General features: G+C 42.6%; 1 protein-coding gene across 1 annotated transcript in view; it reads right to left on the reverse strand.

Annotated features, from left to right (window-relative positions):
* TOPAZ1 (testis and ovary specific TOPAZ 1) overlaps positions 1-20,705 on the reverse strand; it is a 206,689-nt gene that overhangs the window by 56,754 nt on the left and 129,230 nt on the right. Inside the window, exon 5 of the mRNA XM_073632756.1 lies at positions 16,896-17,060. Coding sequence (XP_073488857.1) covers positions 16,896-17,060 — 165 coding nt within the window. The remainder of the gene's footprint in view (positions 1-16,895; positions 17,061-20,705) is intronic.

A 20,705-nucleotide genomic window follows, 5' to 3' on the forward strand; every position in this document is an offset into this window, starting at 1 on the left:
TCCCTCTACTTGTAGTGGCCATCAGAGTGTTAAATCTGCCTTGCTGGTCCAGTGCTGCTGCAGTCTGTTTTTTGTATTTTTTTTCCTTTTTTCTGATTCCACATTGATGTACTGCATGAACATGTCGCTTCTTTTTGCTGCCGACACCTATGTGCATAACTTATCTGTCTGAGTCTATTAGGTCTCCCACCAATGTACGCTGGATATATGCTCATAATAGATTTACAATGCTTGCTCAGCACCCTCTGCCTGGCTCCTCTGGCCTCTGGGTGCTCGGTATGCATATTAATTTTACCAGGAATTATCTTATGTTGGTTTCACTGTCTGTATTGCATGAAGCCCCTTGGGGGCCCGACTGTACACATCAGCCCCCCTCACATACTATGGCATCCCTTAAAATTGTAACTTGGAATGTCCGGGGCCTCGGTGAGAGGGCCAAGCGTTTAGCGGTCCTTTCCCACCTCAAAGCTCTGTGGGCGGACAGCTCAATTCTTGTTGAGACTCACCTGGCAGGTCAGAAGCAGATGAGTATCAAAAAACCCTGGGTGGTATGGTTATACCAAGCCCCGCACACCACTAACTCCTGCGGGGTTGCAATTCTCATCGCCAAGACGGTGCAATTTCAGCTTCACACATTACAGTCGGACCCCCAGGGCCGGTCACTGTTCCTGCATGCTACCAATGGAGGCCTGGAGATCCTCCTCCTGGCTTTTTACATCCCCCCACCATTTCAATTTGCTGTGCTGCAGCTGGGGGTGGCTTTCATGGCTCAGCATCCCTCTGGGCCATCTGGGCAGGAGATTTCAACATGGTCATTACCCCAAGCCTAGACAGACTGAGCCTAGCTGCCCCTCCAATCTCTCTGCCCAGTACCACCAGATTTGGGAAGTTCCTTGCAGAATTTGCCCTCACCGATACGTGGAGACACAAACACCCAACACAATCACGTTTCTCATGCTTTACCCCCTCACGTTCAGCTATGTCCCGTATAGACTTCATCTTTCTTGCCCCCTCCCTCATCTTCTAGACGCAGGCTTCGACACCAGAGTGCTCTCTGACCACTCCCCATACTGGATACATTGAGGTTACCGGCTCCCCCTGCGGTTCGGATCTGGAGGCTAAACCCATTCTGGCTCAATACCCTGTCCGACTTGGATACTATCCAACCCGAGTGAGAATATTACTTCCGCACAAATGATGGCTCTGCCCCTTTTGGATCCGTATGGGAAGCCTTTAAAATACACGCCCACATGATTCTTTCCACACGAATCAATAGACACAAGACCACCTCTAAATTACTACTCTGCCAGGCAGAGGAACGTTTAAACACCCTCGAACAGGTCTTCCAGAACGACCCAACAACTGCTAACGCCTCCCTTTTACGAATGCAGACCAGGCTCACAGATCAACTGCACTTCGAGAAGGCCAAACAGGGCATCTTCTTCAGCAAACAACGTACATTTGAGCACGGCGAACGAGCTGGTAAGCTCCTCGCCTATATGGCCCATCTAGACCACAAACCCCCATTGGTGGTTTCTCTCCAATCGGCATCCGGGCAAAGATTACAGTCCCTGACCTAGTGGCCGAGGAGTTCAGGACTTTCTATTCTGACCTGTACTCCTCTACTGCTCGCCATTCCCGTGATGAGCTGACAGCATTCCTGCAGAACATTTCCTTCCCCACACTTACCCCATCCCAGGTCACCCAGCTTGAAGCACCTATCACCACTGAGTGTTCGGATGGACTCCCCCTCGAATTCTATAACCAATTCAGCGAGACCCTCATCCCTAAGCTTTGCACGCTATACACGCACATATTTGATACAAATACACTCCCGACAACCATGGGCAAAGCCCTCATCATCCTTATACCCAAACCAGGCAAAGACCCTCTGTTCCCTGAATCATACAGGCCCATTTCTCTCCTCCAATTAGACGTAAAAAATACTTGCTAAAATCCAACCCTGCGCCTTAACAAAGTAATCCTTAGCTTAATAAACCCCGATCAGACTGGCTTCATGCCAGACAATAACATGGATTTCAACCTCAGGCGGCTCCATATGAACCTCCAATCCCAACATACAGATGTAGGCTCCAGAGTGGTGGCCAGCTTAAATGCTCCCAAGGCGTTTGACTCCATGGAGTGGAGCTACCTGTGGGAGTGCCTCCATAGATTCGGTTTCGGCCCAAAGTTTATCAAATGGCTTCAACTTCTTTACCAGGCCCCCACGGCACGCATCCAAGTTAATGGCAGAATTTCCTCCTCGTTCCCACTCTCTTGAAGCACGCGCCAAGGTTGCCCTATCTCAGCCCTACTGTACGCCCTTGGCCGTAGAGCTCTCAGAACCCATCCAGGTATCAAAGGCCTCTGCCACGATCAGATGACAGAAGTGATTAGCCTGTACGCGGATGATATGCTCCTCTATCTCGCTGACGCTGGCCCCTCACTTCAGACAGCCCTACAAATCATTACAGCCTTTGAGACATTCTCCGGGCTTCAGATAAATTGGACCAAGTCCCAAATTCTCCCACTAGACTTAGGCGCCCCCACCACTGATCAAGCCGCACTTCCCCTGGTTAGAGCAAGCACCATTAAATACCTGGGCATCCACATCTCATGATCCCTTCTTGACTACATTACCCTTAATGTTGAACCCCTATTCACAGTCCTGAAAACTAAAACACAAATATGGTCCCGTCTCCCCCTTGGGGTTATGGGCCGAATAAACTTAGTTAAAATGATTCTCCTCCCCAAACTTCTCTACACTTTCTGGAAGGGCCCGCTACACCTCCCCCCACATATATATAAGTACATGGAATCTATCCTCAACACATTCATTTGGGGCTTCTCTCGCCATAAATTGTCATGGCGGGCCCTGAAATGCCCGACTGATCTGGGTGGCACCGCACTCCCTGACCTTTCTCTATATTACATAGCGTCCCAAGTCTCTCACTTCTTCTACTTCAACCAATCTGATAGAGAACGTTACTCCACCCTAGTCTGCTCACAGGTCCCCGGCCCATTGGCCCACCCCTTCCAGATCTTGTTCTGTGGATTCCGCAGTTCGTCTCGAACCGGCGACAGGAAGCACATGTTATTCCACCACTGCAAGATCTGGCAACTTGCCATGCAACTCGAAGAGACACTTTCCCCTCACTCCCACTAATCACTGTGGATTAAAAAAGGTATCATATACTTGTCGCAGGTAGTAGCTAATGGGACGGTCAAATCTTTCCAAACTCTCAAAGATAATTTTGCCTTGCCCAACCACATGTTTATCCGTTATCTCCAACTTCGCCATGCACTTAACACACAGTTTAGGGAATCCATCCCAACTCCCGAAACCCCACAGCTGGTGGATATTGTTCTGGGTAGGGACCCCAAAAAACAAATTTCTCACATCTACATTTAGATACCCGCAGCTACCGCCACCGCCCATCAACTGAAAACTCGATGGGAGTCTGACCTGGGCGTTGTGTAGGAGGAGGATTGGGAGGAGACACTCGCTAACTATAAATCTATATCGCCTAAGCTTTCTGACCGCCTCACCCACCTATACATTCTCCATAGATCATACTTAACGCCCTACCGCATTTCTAAATATAGACCTGGACACAACCCTAACTGCCCCAGCTGTAATCACCCAAACGCCTCCTTTTACCATCTACTCTGGACCTGCCCGTCCATACAGGGGTTCTGGACTCAGGTTGTTCAGTTCCTTTATGATTGCATGGGCTCCCCACTGTCTCTTTGCCCCCGTCAGTGTGTGTTGGGGCTCCTCTCACTCTCTGAAGGCGAGAAGTACTTGAATATATTTATACAAGAAACATTATTCCTCGCCAGGCTGCAGATCGCCAAGACGTGGATGAGGGGATCCCCCCCACACTACAACAATGGATCAGAGCTGTCAATAACACCCTTCCTTATAAAAAACTGCTTTATATCCACAGAGGTTGCCCTAACAAATACCATAAAATATGGGATAGATGGCTGGAGGACGCCTCCACTTGTGATGCAGCGGCCTAAACATGTTACTCATTGGTAATCCCATAGGCCACCTACAAGACCCCCTTTCTTTCCTCTTATTGACCTTGCATAATTAAGCCAACCAGCAGACTACTATGCAAGTTCATGTACTGACTTATGACATGCCTTTATGTGTGTCAATTGGATTGATTCGCAATTGCAGTGCCTGTTGCACTATTCACCCGTATGTTCATATATTTTCTATGCTTAATAAATGCTGCTTTGATTAAAAAAAACAAATAAAAAACATCTGACCACACCAAGATCGGTGTGATAAGATGCTTTCCCAATGGCGCTGTTTATATCCGGCGAAAATGAAGTCATGAAATGCTCGTAGCTTCCAGTTTCTTAGGCCATAGAGATGATTGGAGCTGTTCTGGTCTCCAATCAGCTTTTTGGTCAGCTGGCGGAACCACATAGATTGATCGGTGGTATGCCCACCATTAGAATACCGCACTGCATCCACCCACTTATAATGAAGGGCATACATGCACCGTTTTTTTTTGTTCAGCCCAAAAAAATCAATTATTTTCTATAAAGTTGGTTCACATTGTCACTCCATGTCGCCTGAAGCTCAAAAAAGTTCTTGAGCTTTTTTTGTAGATCAAATCGGGAAGATTTGAGCGTATTTGGCGCGTTTTTTAGCTCAAATGAAAAAAAGTAAAAAATAAAATAGTAATATATGAATAAATGTAAAATAAATACACAAATAACTAAAAATCATTATAAATAAGTAAAATAAATTAATAATATGTAATACGTTAATAAATAATAACCTCTAACCTTAAAAAAGTGAAATACATTATTATTATTAATAATGATACTAATAACAAAACAACAATAAACACCCAAACTCGAACAAAAAAATACCTTAATAATAATTTATTTTGTTTTGGGGTGTTTAGTTATTTATTATTAGTTTAGGGTTAAAGTTAAGGGTTATTTATTGTTACTTAGTATTAATTTATTTTTTATTTATGATTTTTATTTACTTGTGCATTATTTTACATTTATTCATTTGTTATTATTCGTATAATAATAAATAAAATAAAAAATAATAAATAACACTAAATCCAAATCCTAACCTAAACTGAACTTGAACCCCTTACAATAATGAAAAAACATAATAATAAATGAATAATAATAATAAAAAAGAAGAAATAAAAGCTAATGGAAAAGCTAAAAAAGCTGAAATACCTAGCAACAAATTATGCAACAGATAATAGTTTTCTCAATTGGCTAATAACAAAACGCCAAAGCCCAAAAACGCTGCATACAAATGCGTACCGGAAAAGCACTTAAAGAATCTAAGCTCAGATGTGAATGCAGCCTAACAGTAGAATGACAAACCTGCAAAGCAAACACGATGAAAGACTTAACAATAAAACATTACACCAAAGCATAAAATACAGTAAAACAGAGCAGAACAATAGAGAGAGAAGAATAATAAAACAACAACTATTTAAAAAAATTTTTTTTTATACTTTTGTTATAACTTTGAACGTTCCAGCTTAGGGTCTCTCAAAATACGATGGCCATCTCATCTTTCGAGACCCTGTGTGATAGTGTGCCCTAGGACTGTGCCATGCTGCACCCTATGCTAATACTCCACTAGTGCGTGGTAGGGAAGGAAACAGTCCCTGATGCAGAAACCAGGTTGGTCAAGACAGGGGGGATAATAATAGCGGGAGTCGTGCCTATGTCCGCGTTTTCTACAGACACAACATCTTCTTTGGGGTGCTCTTTGGGTAGGCTCACTGTATTTGGATTGGGAATTTGGGCCACAGCACCTTCTGGAAACAGAAGGACTGTGATAATCTCTTCCTGGAATTTTAGGAAGGATCCAGTTCATCCAGACGCTTTGTATAGTACATAAGCAAGGAACAGAGCCAATTGAAAGTATACAGACACTTTTTTGTACCAGCGCCTGGCCTTACAGGCAACTAAGTACAGCGCCATCATCTGGTCATTGAAGTCCACCCCTCCCATTTTAAGGTTGTATTCGTGGACACAGAGGGGCTTCTCAACACCAGTCACAGTTGTAATTTGGACTGCCGTGTCTGTGTGAAAAAGTTCTGATTGTCTTTCCATCTCACTGCAAGCAATTCATTGGACCTCAAGCAGGCTCTCTCCCCCAGTTTAAGTCGGGTATCTACATGCTGTTGTGGGAAGCAGAACAGACTCCGAGCTGCAATCTTAGATTCATTGGCCTGCCTGAGGGGGTCGAGGGAAAAGACCCCCCCTCATTCCTTGAACGACTACTTTGCGACACATATGGCAAAGAGGCATGCTCCCCTACGTTCGTTGTCGAATGAGCGCACCGTATGTCTGGGAGACCGCCATTGGCCGGGGCACCGCCTCACACTTTAATTGCAAAATTCCTCAACTTCAAAGACAGAGACACTATTCTGTGATTAAGCAGAGAGAAAGGGAATATTCCTTTTGGAAACAAGATGATTGCGGTCTTTCCGGACTTTTCTGCAGAAGTACAGCGCTGACGCAAGACCTTCACGGAAGCCAAAAGACGCCTTTGCATCAAGCACATAAAATATGCAATGCTGTTCCCTGCACGTTCCTGATTGGAGGGAGAAGACAGAGTGCATTTCTTTGAAGATCCTGATGCGGCAATTGCCTGGCTTGCACAGAGAGAAGCACCTAGATAAGTAACAATGCAATTTACCCTTTTTTTTCTCATGCCCTGATTCCCACCCAACTCCTTTCACAATAAAGAAGAAGCTGACTGCTCTCTTATATTGTTGCCCGATATCTGCTCCCCTTGGACACAGAAACACTTGGTACTTAAACTGCAAGTTTGCAGACATATACTCTGCAAATATTCCCTCACCACTGCATCATAGCTACCACCAGGGGCCACTGCTGCCCCATATCTGCAATGATAGACCCACACCTGTCCTACCCTTTCCTTTGCTGAAGATGACTTCTGATTCCATGCCTCACTATAGAGTCAGCCTACTTCCACCATCCTTACTTGGATATTTCCATGTTTATCAGTACTTCCCAGCGGAAGATAACAGCCCACTAGAGAGCTCACTACACTAAGTAAGCATAGTCCTATAATGTGTTACGTTGTACAGCGAAGTTTCGCCCCACGTACAACACTATGCAACCTGTGCTGGAAAAGGATGGACACTGCTCTGCTACACATATCCTCCTTATTCATTTACTGCTGGAGCACACCAGCACTAGCTACTGTCCTAACTTTATTATTGCTCTTTAACGCTCTTTTCACAGGTTGGACATTGTTTGTTAATTGTTGGCAGTTTGGGTTGATTGCCAGCACCAGTTGGGAACAGTGCAGGGCGGGGAGGGGGGATTTAAGTTCTAAGTTGCTACGTGACACACTAATATACGATGTTCAGGTTAGATATATATGGTACAATGGCAGACCTGCTATATTGTTAAACTGATAATGGAGGTGTATGGTGTGTGTGCGCGTGTTAGTGCAACTGGCAATCAAAGGGTTAAAATCTGACGCTCTCTGGAATTGATGCTACCACCAACTGACGCTTACACCTAACTGATGTCACCCGTGACGCTAATACAGTAATCAGAAAAGAGATCTGTACACTATACCAATGGCACAGGGAGTGAAAGGGTTAACTGGGGGCGATCAGGGGTTTAAACCTTTATTAGGGAATATATAGCGGGTACCCTGACGCTATACAAGACTGACGTTGACTCTAACTAGCTTTGCTCGTGACACTAATACAGTGATCAGAAAAAATATCCGTACACTATAATAGGCACACCGTGACAGGGAGTGAAAGGGTTAACTGGGGGCGATCAAAGTGTTAAACCTTTATTGAGAAATCACTGGCCTAGACCTGTAGACTGATCGGTTCTGAAGCTAATCCGATCACCGCTGGGACGCGTGCACCCCCTGCCCCCAAGCGATGTACAGGTATGGCGGATTGTGTAGCTGAGCCGCCTTGCTGCAGTATATCTGCGGAAGGCGGTCAGCAAGTGGTTAAATAATAGGTTTTACTACTCATCTTTGCACGTTGCATGCTGTTTTATTGTTTTTATATACCCAGTGCTCAAGACACAGGCTTAAGGTGTGTATGGCCTCTCTTTTATAGTTGTAAAGAATTACCACAGTTCCCAAATGTCCAGTTTTTTAAAGAATGCTGACTTGAGCCTATTAAATAATATACTGTACTTTTTGTGACTAGATGTGTTTCCTTGGGATGATCTTCTGTATATTATATTCCCTTTGGATTTACTTTTTGCTGAGGATTTATGCTTTTACGGTGTATGAATGTGACCAACTTCAACATTATTTTTTTTGCTTATTGTACCATCTTAGTAGGTGCCTTTTGTTTGGTTACTTTGGTTCATACTCACCAGTATTATATAAGTTTGGTGCATTTACCCCATATTGCACAATTTTCATTGTTTACTTTTGATCACATGGGCTATTGCCATTTTTGCCTTTTAATTGGTTTTAACTATCTAGGGGGTTCAAGCACTTATCATGGGTCATCAGCCTAAGAAAGCTTTTTTTTTTCTTCTTTTTTTTTGAAAGCATTGTTTTGCTACTGTCCAAGGGTAGCTATGTTGCTCCTCCATACATGCAGTGGAGTGAATGTAGCAATCCTAAGGCAGGATTCACACCTATGAATTTTTGTGCTTTTTGCAGTTTGCAGATTTGCACTACAGATCGTGTTCCATAGGAAACAATGTTAAATGGACTCTAGTGCAAATCTGCAAAATGCAAAAAGCACTAAAACTGCATAGGTGTGAATCCAGCCTAAGACAGGAGGTGTGTTACTGACCAATCACCAAAAAAAAAAAAAACGCAGCCACCAAATATTGCTAAGCTACAATATATTACATTTTTATTTTGGGTTTAGTTAGGCTTCAACATGGGGAGCGAGAGTTGCAAATAGTTGCAATATATAGTTTTTAAAGGCATTCACAACACGCATTTCAACCCTCACATTCTGTAGCTCTTTCTACAAGTGACTGGTTTCCAAGACCTTTTTCTCTTTCTAGAGTGAAGCTCTTCCTACAAGGACGCAATAGTGTTTAAATTTGGTGACTGCGCATCAAATCCATCAAAGATAGTATTGTACCTTCCTGTGTCTTCACCAGGCTTTGCACAGCTTAGAAAAATGCTTTGGATCGCTGTCCTGCTGCATGATGGAATCTACAACATACTAAAGTCTTTATTTTGGTTAAAAATAACAAACATGTTATACTTACCTGCTCTGTTGTAGTGTTTTTGCACAGAGCAGCCCAGATCCTCCTCTTTCCGGGTGCCTCTTTGGCGCTCCTGGCCCTTCCCTCCTGTTGAGAGCCCCCACAGCAAGTAGCTTGCTATGGGGGCACCCAAGCCATAACTCCCTGTGTCCATTCAGACACGGAGCCAAGGCCTGGCCCCGCCCCCTCTCCTCATTGGCTCACTGACTTTGACTGACAGCAGCAGGAGCCAATGGCGCTTCACTGCTGTCTTAGCTAATGATGAGTGAGAGTCCCAGACAGCTGAGTCTCGTGCAACATCGCTGGATCAAGATGGTGGTCAGGTTAGTATTAGGGGGGCTGCTGCACACAGAAGGCTTTTTATCTGAATGCATTAAGATAAAAAAAAAAAAAAAAACCTTCTGCCTTTACAACCAATTTAAAGTGGAGTTCCACCCAAAAGTGGAACTTCTGCTTTAAGCACTCCTCACCCCCTAACATGCCGCATTTGGCATGGCATTTTTTTGGGGGTAGGGGTAGAGTGGGTACCGCCTAGGTGACTCGAGCGGAAGATCTCCTCTCCCCCTCCTGCAATCTTCTGGCACACGTCACAGGTCCCAGAAGATTGCCCAGCCACTGAGGCGGCAAAGCGAGATGCGCAGTGAGCACCTGGCTATGAAGCCGCAAGCTGTCACAGCTGGGTGTCCACACTTGTGATGCTGGCAACGGGGGGAGGCGAGGGAGAAAAAGGAGCCTTTGGGCGGCCACATGGCTGCATCATGGGACAGGTGAGTGTCTGTTTATTAAAAGTAAAAGTCAGCAACACATCCAAATGTTACGCCCTTACACTCAACATACCAAACGAAGAAAAAACTAGATTAAAAAATATTTTCCCTTGCAATTGGGACCCCCCTCAATTACATACCTTGGTGTGCAGCTGACTTACTCATCCTCCAAAATTTACTCAAGTAACTATCCTCCATAATTAGCTAAAATTGAAGAGGAACTAAACCAAATCAATACTCTAACCTCACATGGTTGGGGAGGATAGCAGCATACCAAATGCAAGTATTGCCTAAACTCCTATACCATTTCAGAACGCTGCCCATCCCAGTTCCCCGGACATTTTTTACCGAACTAGAGGTCTGTTTAAAAAAATTTATATGGGGGGAGGGGGAACCCAGAGTTGCCTTAGCACAACTTTACAAACCTAAACATCTAGGTGGCATTGGTCTACCTAACGCACACATATACTATAGAGCTGCGGTATTGGACCAAATGCGTTACAGGTTCACCTGTCAAATAGACAACCGATGGTCAGATATTGAACGCACGGTTACACCTGGTCATGACCTCCCTGCACTGGCAATGGCTGCCTGTATTTAACACAAACCAAAAGCCCCACCGTACCAAACCATTCAAGCCACTATTGATGCCTGGTCCTCCTTAGTAAATAATCACTTTACTGACACCCCATTTAGGAAAATAAAAATCCCACTAGAGACCTACGAATACCTAATCCCTAACTTCTTGGTCCAAGCCTGGAGTAAATTGGGGGAACACTTCTCCACGCCTGCTCTGATTCAACACGAACTGCAAAAAGAATTCTCTATGTATCAATGGCATGAAGCTATAAAATATAATAACAGATCCTCAACTTGTGTGGATCACTGGGACAATGTGCAAAAGCTCTTACATAGATGGTACATTACACCGCTCCGGCTAAACAAAATGAATCCTAGTATACCATCTCTCTGTTGGAGAAACTGCCAAACTACAGGTAGCCTACACCATATATTTTGGAACTGTATAGCTATACAGTCTTTCTGGACAAAAGTCCAGTCCCTCATTCTAAATATCACCAAAACCAGTTATGCCCTCAGCCCTGCTTTTGCTTTACTAAGCTTAGGTATTGAGAAATTCCCTCCATTAATGAGAAAAGTAGTTATCCACATATTGTTCGCTGCACGCATTTCAATAGCAAAGGAAAGGCGCTCTGAATCACCTCCCAAAATTGAAGAAGTTATATCTAGGGTAAATGCTCAATATACTATGGAAAAAATGCTTGATTATACGGAGAGAAGAGCCCCGAGCTTCCACAAACATTGGGAGATTGGCGGACCTCTAAGTCTGCCTCCTCACATTTATGAAACTCGCTTAATATTTTCTGATACTTTTGCACAGACTCATTATCATCTAGTGGTATAATCCAAAGATAGGTATGGCCAATTATGAGGCACACAATATTAAACCCTGAGCCTCTTAACCTCAGTATGTTTGTTAGGTAATGTCTACTTTGCAATAGAAAAGACACTATATGTTTGTTGCTGGTTAATGTCAAGGCTTGAAGAGAGCTTACTTTGCAGTGTATCTCCAGGGATCCTCATTAAGGTCCAGAGTGGGCTACCTCTTAACAGTCCAGCAGAAGTGTGAACCCAACTGGGGTGACAGGCATGACCTCCTGTTAAGGATGGACTTAGTATCTATGTAAGTAGCTCAAACATCCTTATTCTACTAAGGTCCTCATATGTCGATCATTTTGTACAAATGTGAACTGTACATAATGCATGATATTCTGTAAACAATGTGAAAACCAATAAAAATCTATTGTTTAAAAAAAAAAAAAAGTATAAGTCAGCAGCTACACTTTTTTGTAGCTGCTGACTTTTAATAAACTTAGAAACAAATCGTCTGGAACTACGCTTTAAGTACTCATATATTTTCTTTTCCTTCATCCAAACACCTCAATGACCCATTTGTTCCCAACTCCTATTTAGTCATCTACCACCTAGAGTCAGTGTTCTTTTGCCCATTTTAATCTTTTCTTATTAGTTGCCAGTTACCGATATTGCTTTCTTTTCCTTTAAACTAGTCTCTCTCAACCGATTTAAAATTGGGGAATGCTTAAAATAACTTGCAGGTCTTGAAGAACCCCTGCCAATAATATCTACTCATGGTATATTACCATGAACAGCAAGTCCCTGTCTATATGACAAGTAATATTTAAATTAAACATTTAATGGTCAGAAAAGAAGTGCAGGCCAAGAAATCTAGTGCTCTATCATATTGGTGGTCAGTGTAAAAGTGCACAGTTACATTAATGGTCAGTGGAAGAGTCGCTCTTACACATTGGTGGTTAGTGTAGTGCTCTGTTACATTAGTGGTCTGTGAAGAATGGCTCACTTACCCTGGTAGTTAATGGGAAGAATACTCCCTTTATTGGTTGTCAGTGGGAAGAATGCTCTATATACAGGTGGTCAGAGGAAAGATTGTTCCTTACACTGGTGGTCAGTGGAAAGAATGCTCCTTACACTGGTGGTCAGTGGGAAGAATAATTCTTACTGGTGATCAGTGGGAAGAATGCATCCTTAGAGCCCTTTCACAAGGCCTGTCCGGTCAGGTCCACCTGTCAGTTTTTCAGGCGATCCCCCGATGAGCAATTGGAATCTGCTGCACAGAGGCGCCTGTGTGAAAGGGGCCTTAAAAGATAACTAAAACGATCAGTGGTGGTAGCGACAACTGAGGGGCAGAAATTGCTCAGAATCGCTGGGGAACTCTGGGGTTCCATGACACTGGTTGAGAAAGGCTGCTGACTTTTATGACAGCATTCTAGAGTCATGTTAACACTGTTACTGAGGACACTAATATTGGTACTAATAGTGCACCCACAGCCACCCCCCTGGTCGGCTGGGTCACCCGCACCCCCAGGCGGTCGGTTACGAGCCTAGCACTTACCTCATCTATGGCGCTGGCAGCGTTTCCCTCTGGGCAATGGCTTCCGCCGTGCATCTCCTCCTTCCAGGCCAATTGGAACGCTTCTCCTTTCAGTCAATCGGGAAATGGGTCTCAGACCCACTTCCTGATTGACCGGGAGGAAAATCAGTGCGACAATAGCGAATATACATTCGCTATTGTCATACAACTGGGTGGGCTCGGGGAGCAGTGTTCTGCGCTCCGAGCCCACCCTTTTTTAAAGCCTATTAGAGCCGCTGGCTCTAAACACGTGCTTCAAAAAAAAAAAAAAAAAAACCTATTGGAATCCATGCGTCCAGCGCCCCGCACGTAGATTAAGGGGTCAGATGCATGGATGGGGGTGGGGGGCGGCGCCCCTGCATTACGGGCCTCCACTGTTCAGCCACAAGATTTACATGCAGAAGCAGTGGCACGAATGCCTTCTGACTGAAGTGTTCAAATTTAACACAGGCAAACCTGAAATTTGTCCTGTGAAAGGAAAACTCTGGCCTAAAACATGTCTAGGACCATACCTAGATACTACAAGTGTTAAGTCCATTCCATCAACAATTTGTAATGATTCAGGACTCGCACAAACCTCAAATGTCTGGACAGCTAGAGATATGTTGTCTGACAGAGCCCTTACAGGACTGTTTCCTCAAGAGGAGCCTAAATATCCCACAATGAAGATGCCATGAGAACATAACAGGCATAACACTGGAGCCAGCACCTTGGTGAACAGTGGAGATGCAGAAAAGAGGCTACAAATTGGTGCAGGGTCCCCGTGGCATGGCAAAGCATAGAAATTTCTGAAGTATTGGAAAGATGGGCACATGCAAAAGCATGCCTAATGTCTACAGAAGCCAGAGGGTCTTGTTGGTGGACTAGGCATCAACAGATCTGGTGGATTTCACCCAAATATTTTGGACTCGCATGTAAACATTTAGAGCCTTAAGATTCAAAATGGAGTGAATGCCCCCTTTTGTTTTCAGAGCAGTGAATAGGTTGGAGTAAAACCATCGGAACTGTTCTGCCACAGAAACTGGGTCAATGAAACCTTAATCTGAAGGACACAGAAGGCTTCTAGGTTCTAGTGTGAAGAGACACAGAAAGATATAAATTAAGGAAACCAGGAGAGGACAGGGAGTGAAAACTCGAGTTTGGAGTAAGGTCATCATATGATGTCCTATGGGCAGGAAGTGGTTTAATCCTTTCGCTGCCAGAGCTGGTTATGTATTTTTTTGCACATGTTTAAGATTGCATAAACCCCCAAAATATCATTTTCTGAAAGCAGGCATCCTAGAGAATAAAACAGTGGTAGTTCCAGTTTTTATGTTACACAATATTAGCCCAAAGGTCTAGGAAACACAAAATTTCAGTTAAAAAAATAGACTAAAGTTGATTTTAAGGCACACAAAGGCAATACCCAATTTTTTGGTAAAATATAAAAGATTAGGTCGCGCCGAGTTAATACCCTACATTTCGAGTCTAAAACTTGTGTATGTCCATGAAATGGCGACAAATTTCAGTATCCTATTTTTTCCACAGACGACACTTTAAAAGCCCCTACAGGTAATCAGATTATAGCTACGCAGGAGCTCTGTTGCTAAAATTATTGCTCTCATTCTGGTGTACACGTTACATTTGTACACGTGTGTATGTGGGGGGCCTCAAAAATGTTATCTGCCTGGGTGCTTAGGTGTAATGTAAAAAGCATGAGGCATACTGGTAGCTGGATGAGAAAGAAAACAATTAGAAAGGCTTCTGCAATAGCCAAATGCCATGCAATGCCTGTCTCTTTCCCTTGGCTGATAGGAGATGAGGAGGCAGTCCTGTCAGAGCCAGGTTTGTCACACAGGCACATAAAGGGAGAGAAGAAAGACCATCAATATAGGAGCTGGCTACAGTAAGGGTTAACTTGCCTGAGTGGTGGGCTGAGGAGGGACAGAGACAGACAGGATGGAAGCAGGCACCAGGCGTTCAACCTGTGGAGCCGCCTCTCAAGCAAGCAGAAATAATCATGTGGGGTGGCTTCCACAGAGGGAACAGAAGTGAATAAGCTTTACAGGAGGGGAGCTGGCTGGATATGCGCAATGAGTGTGGCAACACAGCAGTCAAAAAAGTGGCTGCTATATCGTTGCCAGACACAGTAAGGGAGCCTGTGGAACTGGCAATCAACTAGGTATTTACTAATAGGAAGAAAAGATTTGCTGTTACAAGATTCTGCACACAGGTTTAAAACATATAAAGAAAGAGACACACATACAGTTTTGGGGTTTAATTACACTTTAACTATGATTAATTAAGCTTCAGCAAATCAAATAGTTTGGTACTATAACACTGGTGTAATGGCTGTTTGAAATCAAAATTTGCGGTCATACATGATTAATAAATCATAAATCAGTAATTTTAAGCCGTAATATATGTATTGGCTTTATTTTTATTTTTTTAAATAATATTAACACTTTAAAAACAGATTTCTTAGTATTATTGAGCTGTTGATATTGATATATTTTCTCCTTCCTAACAAACTTAGGAATACCGACATTCAGTGTGACACAGTAAACATACAGGAAGTTCTGACCAATTAAACCTGCATCACCTACCCTAAAACTGCCCATAAATGCTTGACAGAATAATTAGAAAATATGGCTACCTGTGGATTTAAAATGATTGCAGCAAATGATAGCTAAACATATTGTTTTTGATCAGTAGGGTGAAAAGTTTTTGAATATTTCAATAATCCTTTGTACTTTAAGTAGAAAAAAAAAAAAGTTGAACCCACATACCCTAATTTGAATAGATTGCCTGAATGGCCCACCCAAGTGGCATGCATGTTGATTAAAACCTATTAATTCTGAGGGTCAATTCTCGACTGACCAATATTGGAAGTCTGGTATTCTTATTACAGCACAGAGCATAAGCAGAGTTAAAAATGACCAAACATAATTAAAAACACCCGATAGAAATGACAAACTAAAATAAATTAGTAAATACATTTTTTGAAGCTCTACAGTCAAGCATCATTAAACAAGAACTCCAGGATTGTGATTAAATTTGCAAAGTAGTCCAGTATAATCAGTTAAGCAAAACTGCTGACATTGTATTGATCTAAACTGTACTTTGTATAAAACTCAGTTTTAAAAGCTGTGATGTCATCATTCTGCGCTGAAAGTTTCTAAATCCACAGGGTCCAGGGGGAGGTGTCTCAGAAGCGGCAATGCCACTTTCTATTAGTGCTTGTTGCCGCTCACTGAGACTATACATCCCAGCATGCCCTTTGATATAGAATAGTTTTGGGCGGGACTGTGGGATTGTGTGCTGCACAAAGACTTCGGACTCTGCCCACCCACATTGCTTTACCCTGCTTTGCTCTCATTTTATGTCTGTACTCTGTACATTGTTTCCCCACAGTGCAGTATGGGGAGTGGATGTGCTAAGGCTTGCTTTCTCTGAGCCACGCATATCCTGGTCTGCCAGGGGACAGTCTGGTCATAGGAGGTCGGACAGACCAAAAGTTCAGTGGCCAGACCATCCAATTACACAGCATAGTGGGTGGATCAGACTGGGAGTCCGAGACTCATTCCTCCACCCACTGCAGTGAGCAGCAGTGTGATTATGTGTCCCCTGCCTTTACTAAAAAATACATGGGGGATTGAACAAGCCCAGTGGCTGAGGGGATAGAAGACACATCAGTCACCAGTCTTGTAAACAGGATAGGAGGGGGACAGAGGGCTATTCGCTGAACAAATAAAGCTGGATTTCTCACAGACAGGTGGACTTTGCTCTGCAAGACCAACAAATTATTTGAAATGGTATGGAAGCACCTGTACACATATGTAATCACATTTTTGCCCAGAGTTCTGCTTTAATGGACAACTTTCATACTTACCATTTTTTTTTAAAGAACTTAATGCATTACAGAATAAAATTACCTTGGGATTCCTTAAAACCCGGTAGATTTTGAAGGACTTCAAAGCACATGCTGTACATACTTTTACACAATGCTTCCTGCACAATACTGCAAAGTAAGCTATGACGCTTCAGAACATCCATCTGGTCACAGGGCCACACTGCACTGTATATATTCCAATCACTCTCTAGAACCAGCATTAAAGGGGGGAAAAAAAGATAAACGCATTAGAAATGTATGTGTGAATCAAGATTTATTTTGAACCTCTCTCTTTTGAACAGGAAAAACTTCTCGCCTTGCCAAAAAGACCCTACAACTCACCCAAGGGAGCCTATCCCTCCCAGACTTTCGGTTGTACTATTGGGTAACAATTTTTGTCACCGTGCGGTGGTTATCCTCTCAGTCAGAGGACAATCCAGCAGTTACTGTGGAGGCTGCAATCGTAGGGTCTTGTGCCACTCTCAGGAATTTGGTTCTTCGTGGTACTCGTGCTCATTCTTCGCTCACCTGTCTGATGAAAACCACTATCATAGTCTGGAGTAAGGCAAGAGCATGGTATTGCTCCCCTGTCTCTCCTCACATGCCCCTAAGGGCCAATTCTACCTTTCCCTTTGGGTGCCCTGCCAGATCCACAAATCTGGAATACTTGAGGTGCCGAAGCATTGAAACATATTATGTCTGAGGGCAAATTGATGAGTTTTGCCGAGCTTAAAGTGGATGTAAACCCAATTCATGAAATTTGAGCTGGGCACATACAGTTGTCATCTTCACCACCTCCTAGATGCCTAAATGCATTGATTTGCTGATTAGCAATTTCTGTTACCAAAAAATTGAACAGGTGGACCTAATAAAGTGTCAGGTGAGTGTGTGTGTGTGTATAAAATATATATATATATATATATATATATATATATATATATATATATATATATATATACACACACACACACACACACACACACACATATATACAGTTGTGCTCATAAGTTTACATACCAGATTTCTTGGCTATTTTTCAGAGAATATGAATGATAATACAAAACACTTTTTCTACACTCATGGTTAGTGTTTAGCTGAAGCAATTTGTTATCAATCAACTGTGTTTACTCTTTTTAAATCATAATGGCAACAGAAACTATCCAAATGACCCTGATCAAAAGTTTACATACCCTGATGATTTTTGGTTTGAATGGCTATTATAGGTAACTATCCTCACCTGTCATCTGTTTGCTTGTAATTAGTGTGTGTGTGTATGTGTGTATAAAAGGTCAATGAGTTTCTGGACTCCTGACAGACCCCTGCATCTTTCATCCAGTGCTGCACTGACGTTTCTGGATTCTCGATCACGGGGAAAGCAAAAGAATTGTCAAAGGATCTTCGGGAAAAGGTAGTTGAAAGGAATATAAAAAGATATCCAAGGAATTGAGAATGCCAATCAGCAGTGTTCAAACTCTAATCAAGAAGTGGAAAATGAGGGGTTCTGTTGAAACCAAACCACGGTCAGGTAGACCAACTAAGATTTCAGCCACAACTGCCAGGAAAGTTGTTCAGGATGCAAAGAAAAACCCACCAATAACTTCAGGTGAAATACAGGACTCCCCGAAAACATGCGGTGTGGCTGTTTCAAGATGCACAATAAGGAGGCACTTGAAGAAAAATGGGATGCATGGTCGAGTCGCCAGAAGAAAGTCATTACTATGCAAATGTAAAAAACAAATACTGCGCTTACACTGATTAACATGAGCTGCGACTAAAAAGTAGTAAACCGTAAATCTAATAAAAATCAAAAAGTCTCGCTAAAAATTGAGAGTGGCAACAGACAAGTGCCTAGAAAGCCTCATAAAAATATGAGGATGAGTAATGGTCACTGAATGAATTGATTATTAAAAAGTACTAGTCAGTGTGTAAATGCACCATGAAAATAAACAAAACAAAAAATTCCAATTGGTTGATGGGACACAGATATTGCTTACTATGTCCGTGAGGAATAATCAATATTGTGTGACTATATAAATGACAAGTGAATATCTCAAATACCAAAGAAAATATAATATTGTGACAAATCTGTGGCTATGGAAGATAAATCATAGCATATATAAATAAACAGTGTAAAGGTAAAAGAAATTAAACCCAAAAAATGTCCATGGCTAAACAAAAACGATATTGGTTAAAGTCCATCCATGCTAAGTAACATGCATGCAAAACGCCATAAAAGATGTCTCCAAGTGCTCAGTGAATACTGGAACAAAAACTTGCTGTAGTGAAATAGGGTGCGTAGATAAACCTCCACCTCTCAAAAAAAGCTGCCTCTTACCAGAGAAAATTGGTCTCTTAATTATAGGAGACCTGAAGGGCGGATGGCTACAACCCCAGCCAGGGATCTGTATAGCAGGCACTTAGCGTCCGTATCCAGGAACTCTCTCCACCACTCACATCAGCATAGATAGGGTGTTCCCCATGGAAAAAATAAAGTGCTCCACATAGCATAAAATCCAGCGTTTTATTGAGTATAAAAGTAAAGATTGCACTTACAAAATCGTTGTCATAAAAAGCATATAGGAAAAGCCGGCCGGCTCCAAGGTAACCCGTGTCTTCCGGGTATTCGAATCGCGGTGTCGTCGGGACGTAGCTCCTCCTCCCTACGTCGTTTCGTCACAACAGGACGTGGTCACGGGATGCGAGCAACGTCCCGACGCACCGCTTAAATAGACACATTAACAGCATCACATTACTAAAAACGAAATGAAAGCGCCATCTTGTTTAAGGGAAACGGTATGGGCAAGTACAAAACACTACCTTTATAATAGATGTTCGAGGCAAAATGAAGGTATATAAACAGTCCCTATCAAGACTGTCAAAACCAAACGTATATAGCCAAAAATTAAAGGACTGCTAGTGTAACAGATTCATTGATAAAAGAAAAAAAGAAGAAAAAAAAGAGGGAAAATCCACGCAATCCCCATATATTTAAAGGGTTGTATATATAAATAGATGTGTATCTATTGCATACACATAATTCTGTACCAGAATCAAGTGTACAGAAAGAAAAAATTCATGATTTTGACATCATATACGGAAAAATAATAATAAAAGATTAAATAAATGGGTCAGAATAAACAATAAAAAATATAAAATATATACGTATATAAGATGTTTGAGAAAAATTTGAGAAAAAATCTATAATTAAGGTACCGTTTCCCTGAAATGAGAGGGCACTCAAACTACGGCAATTCATAAAAAATTAATATTACCATAAAAACATATTGGTTACATATATCCCATATATGTCTAAAAAATAAATTAAAAAAAAAAAAAAAGAGTAAAAGGAAGACTGATGTTAACTAAATAAACCCCCACTCCCTAAGAATTATCTATAAAGGCGTTAACATCGACATCGATGTTAAGACCAAAGGGGGTATATGACTTCAATTTGTGGACCCAGGCCATCTCTAATCTGGAGATGCTACGCACCAGGGCACTACCCCTCCAATGGGGCTTAAATTTGTCTATCCCCAAAAAAATGGTACCTGTGGGGTCTCGACTGTGAGCTATCAGGTAATGTTTTGACACGGAGTATTTTGTAAACCCTCTCCTAATATTATTAATATGCTTGTTTAATCTCACCTGCAGGGGTCTCTTAGTACGGCCCACATACTGCAGGCCACACGGGCACTGCAGCAAGTAGACCACCCCCGTGGTAGAGCATGTGATGAAGGGCTCAATGGTGAAGGGTTTGCGTGTTCAAGTGGAGGTAAAGTTCGTCGTTCTTCTACTCCTACAACCATTTAGCGAACAAACCTGACACCTCCTACATTGGAAGTATCCTGTCAGC

The sequence above is a fragment of the Aquarana catesbeiana genome, linkage group LG05 (assembly GCF_042186555.1).
Source record: "Aquarana catesbeiana isolate 2022-GZ linkage group LG05, ASM4218655v1, whole genome shotgun sequence".
NCBI classification, from domain to species: Eukaryota; Metazoa; Chordata; class Amphibia; order Anura; family Ranidae; genus Aquarana; species Aquarana catesbeiana.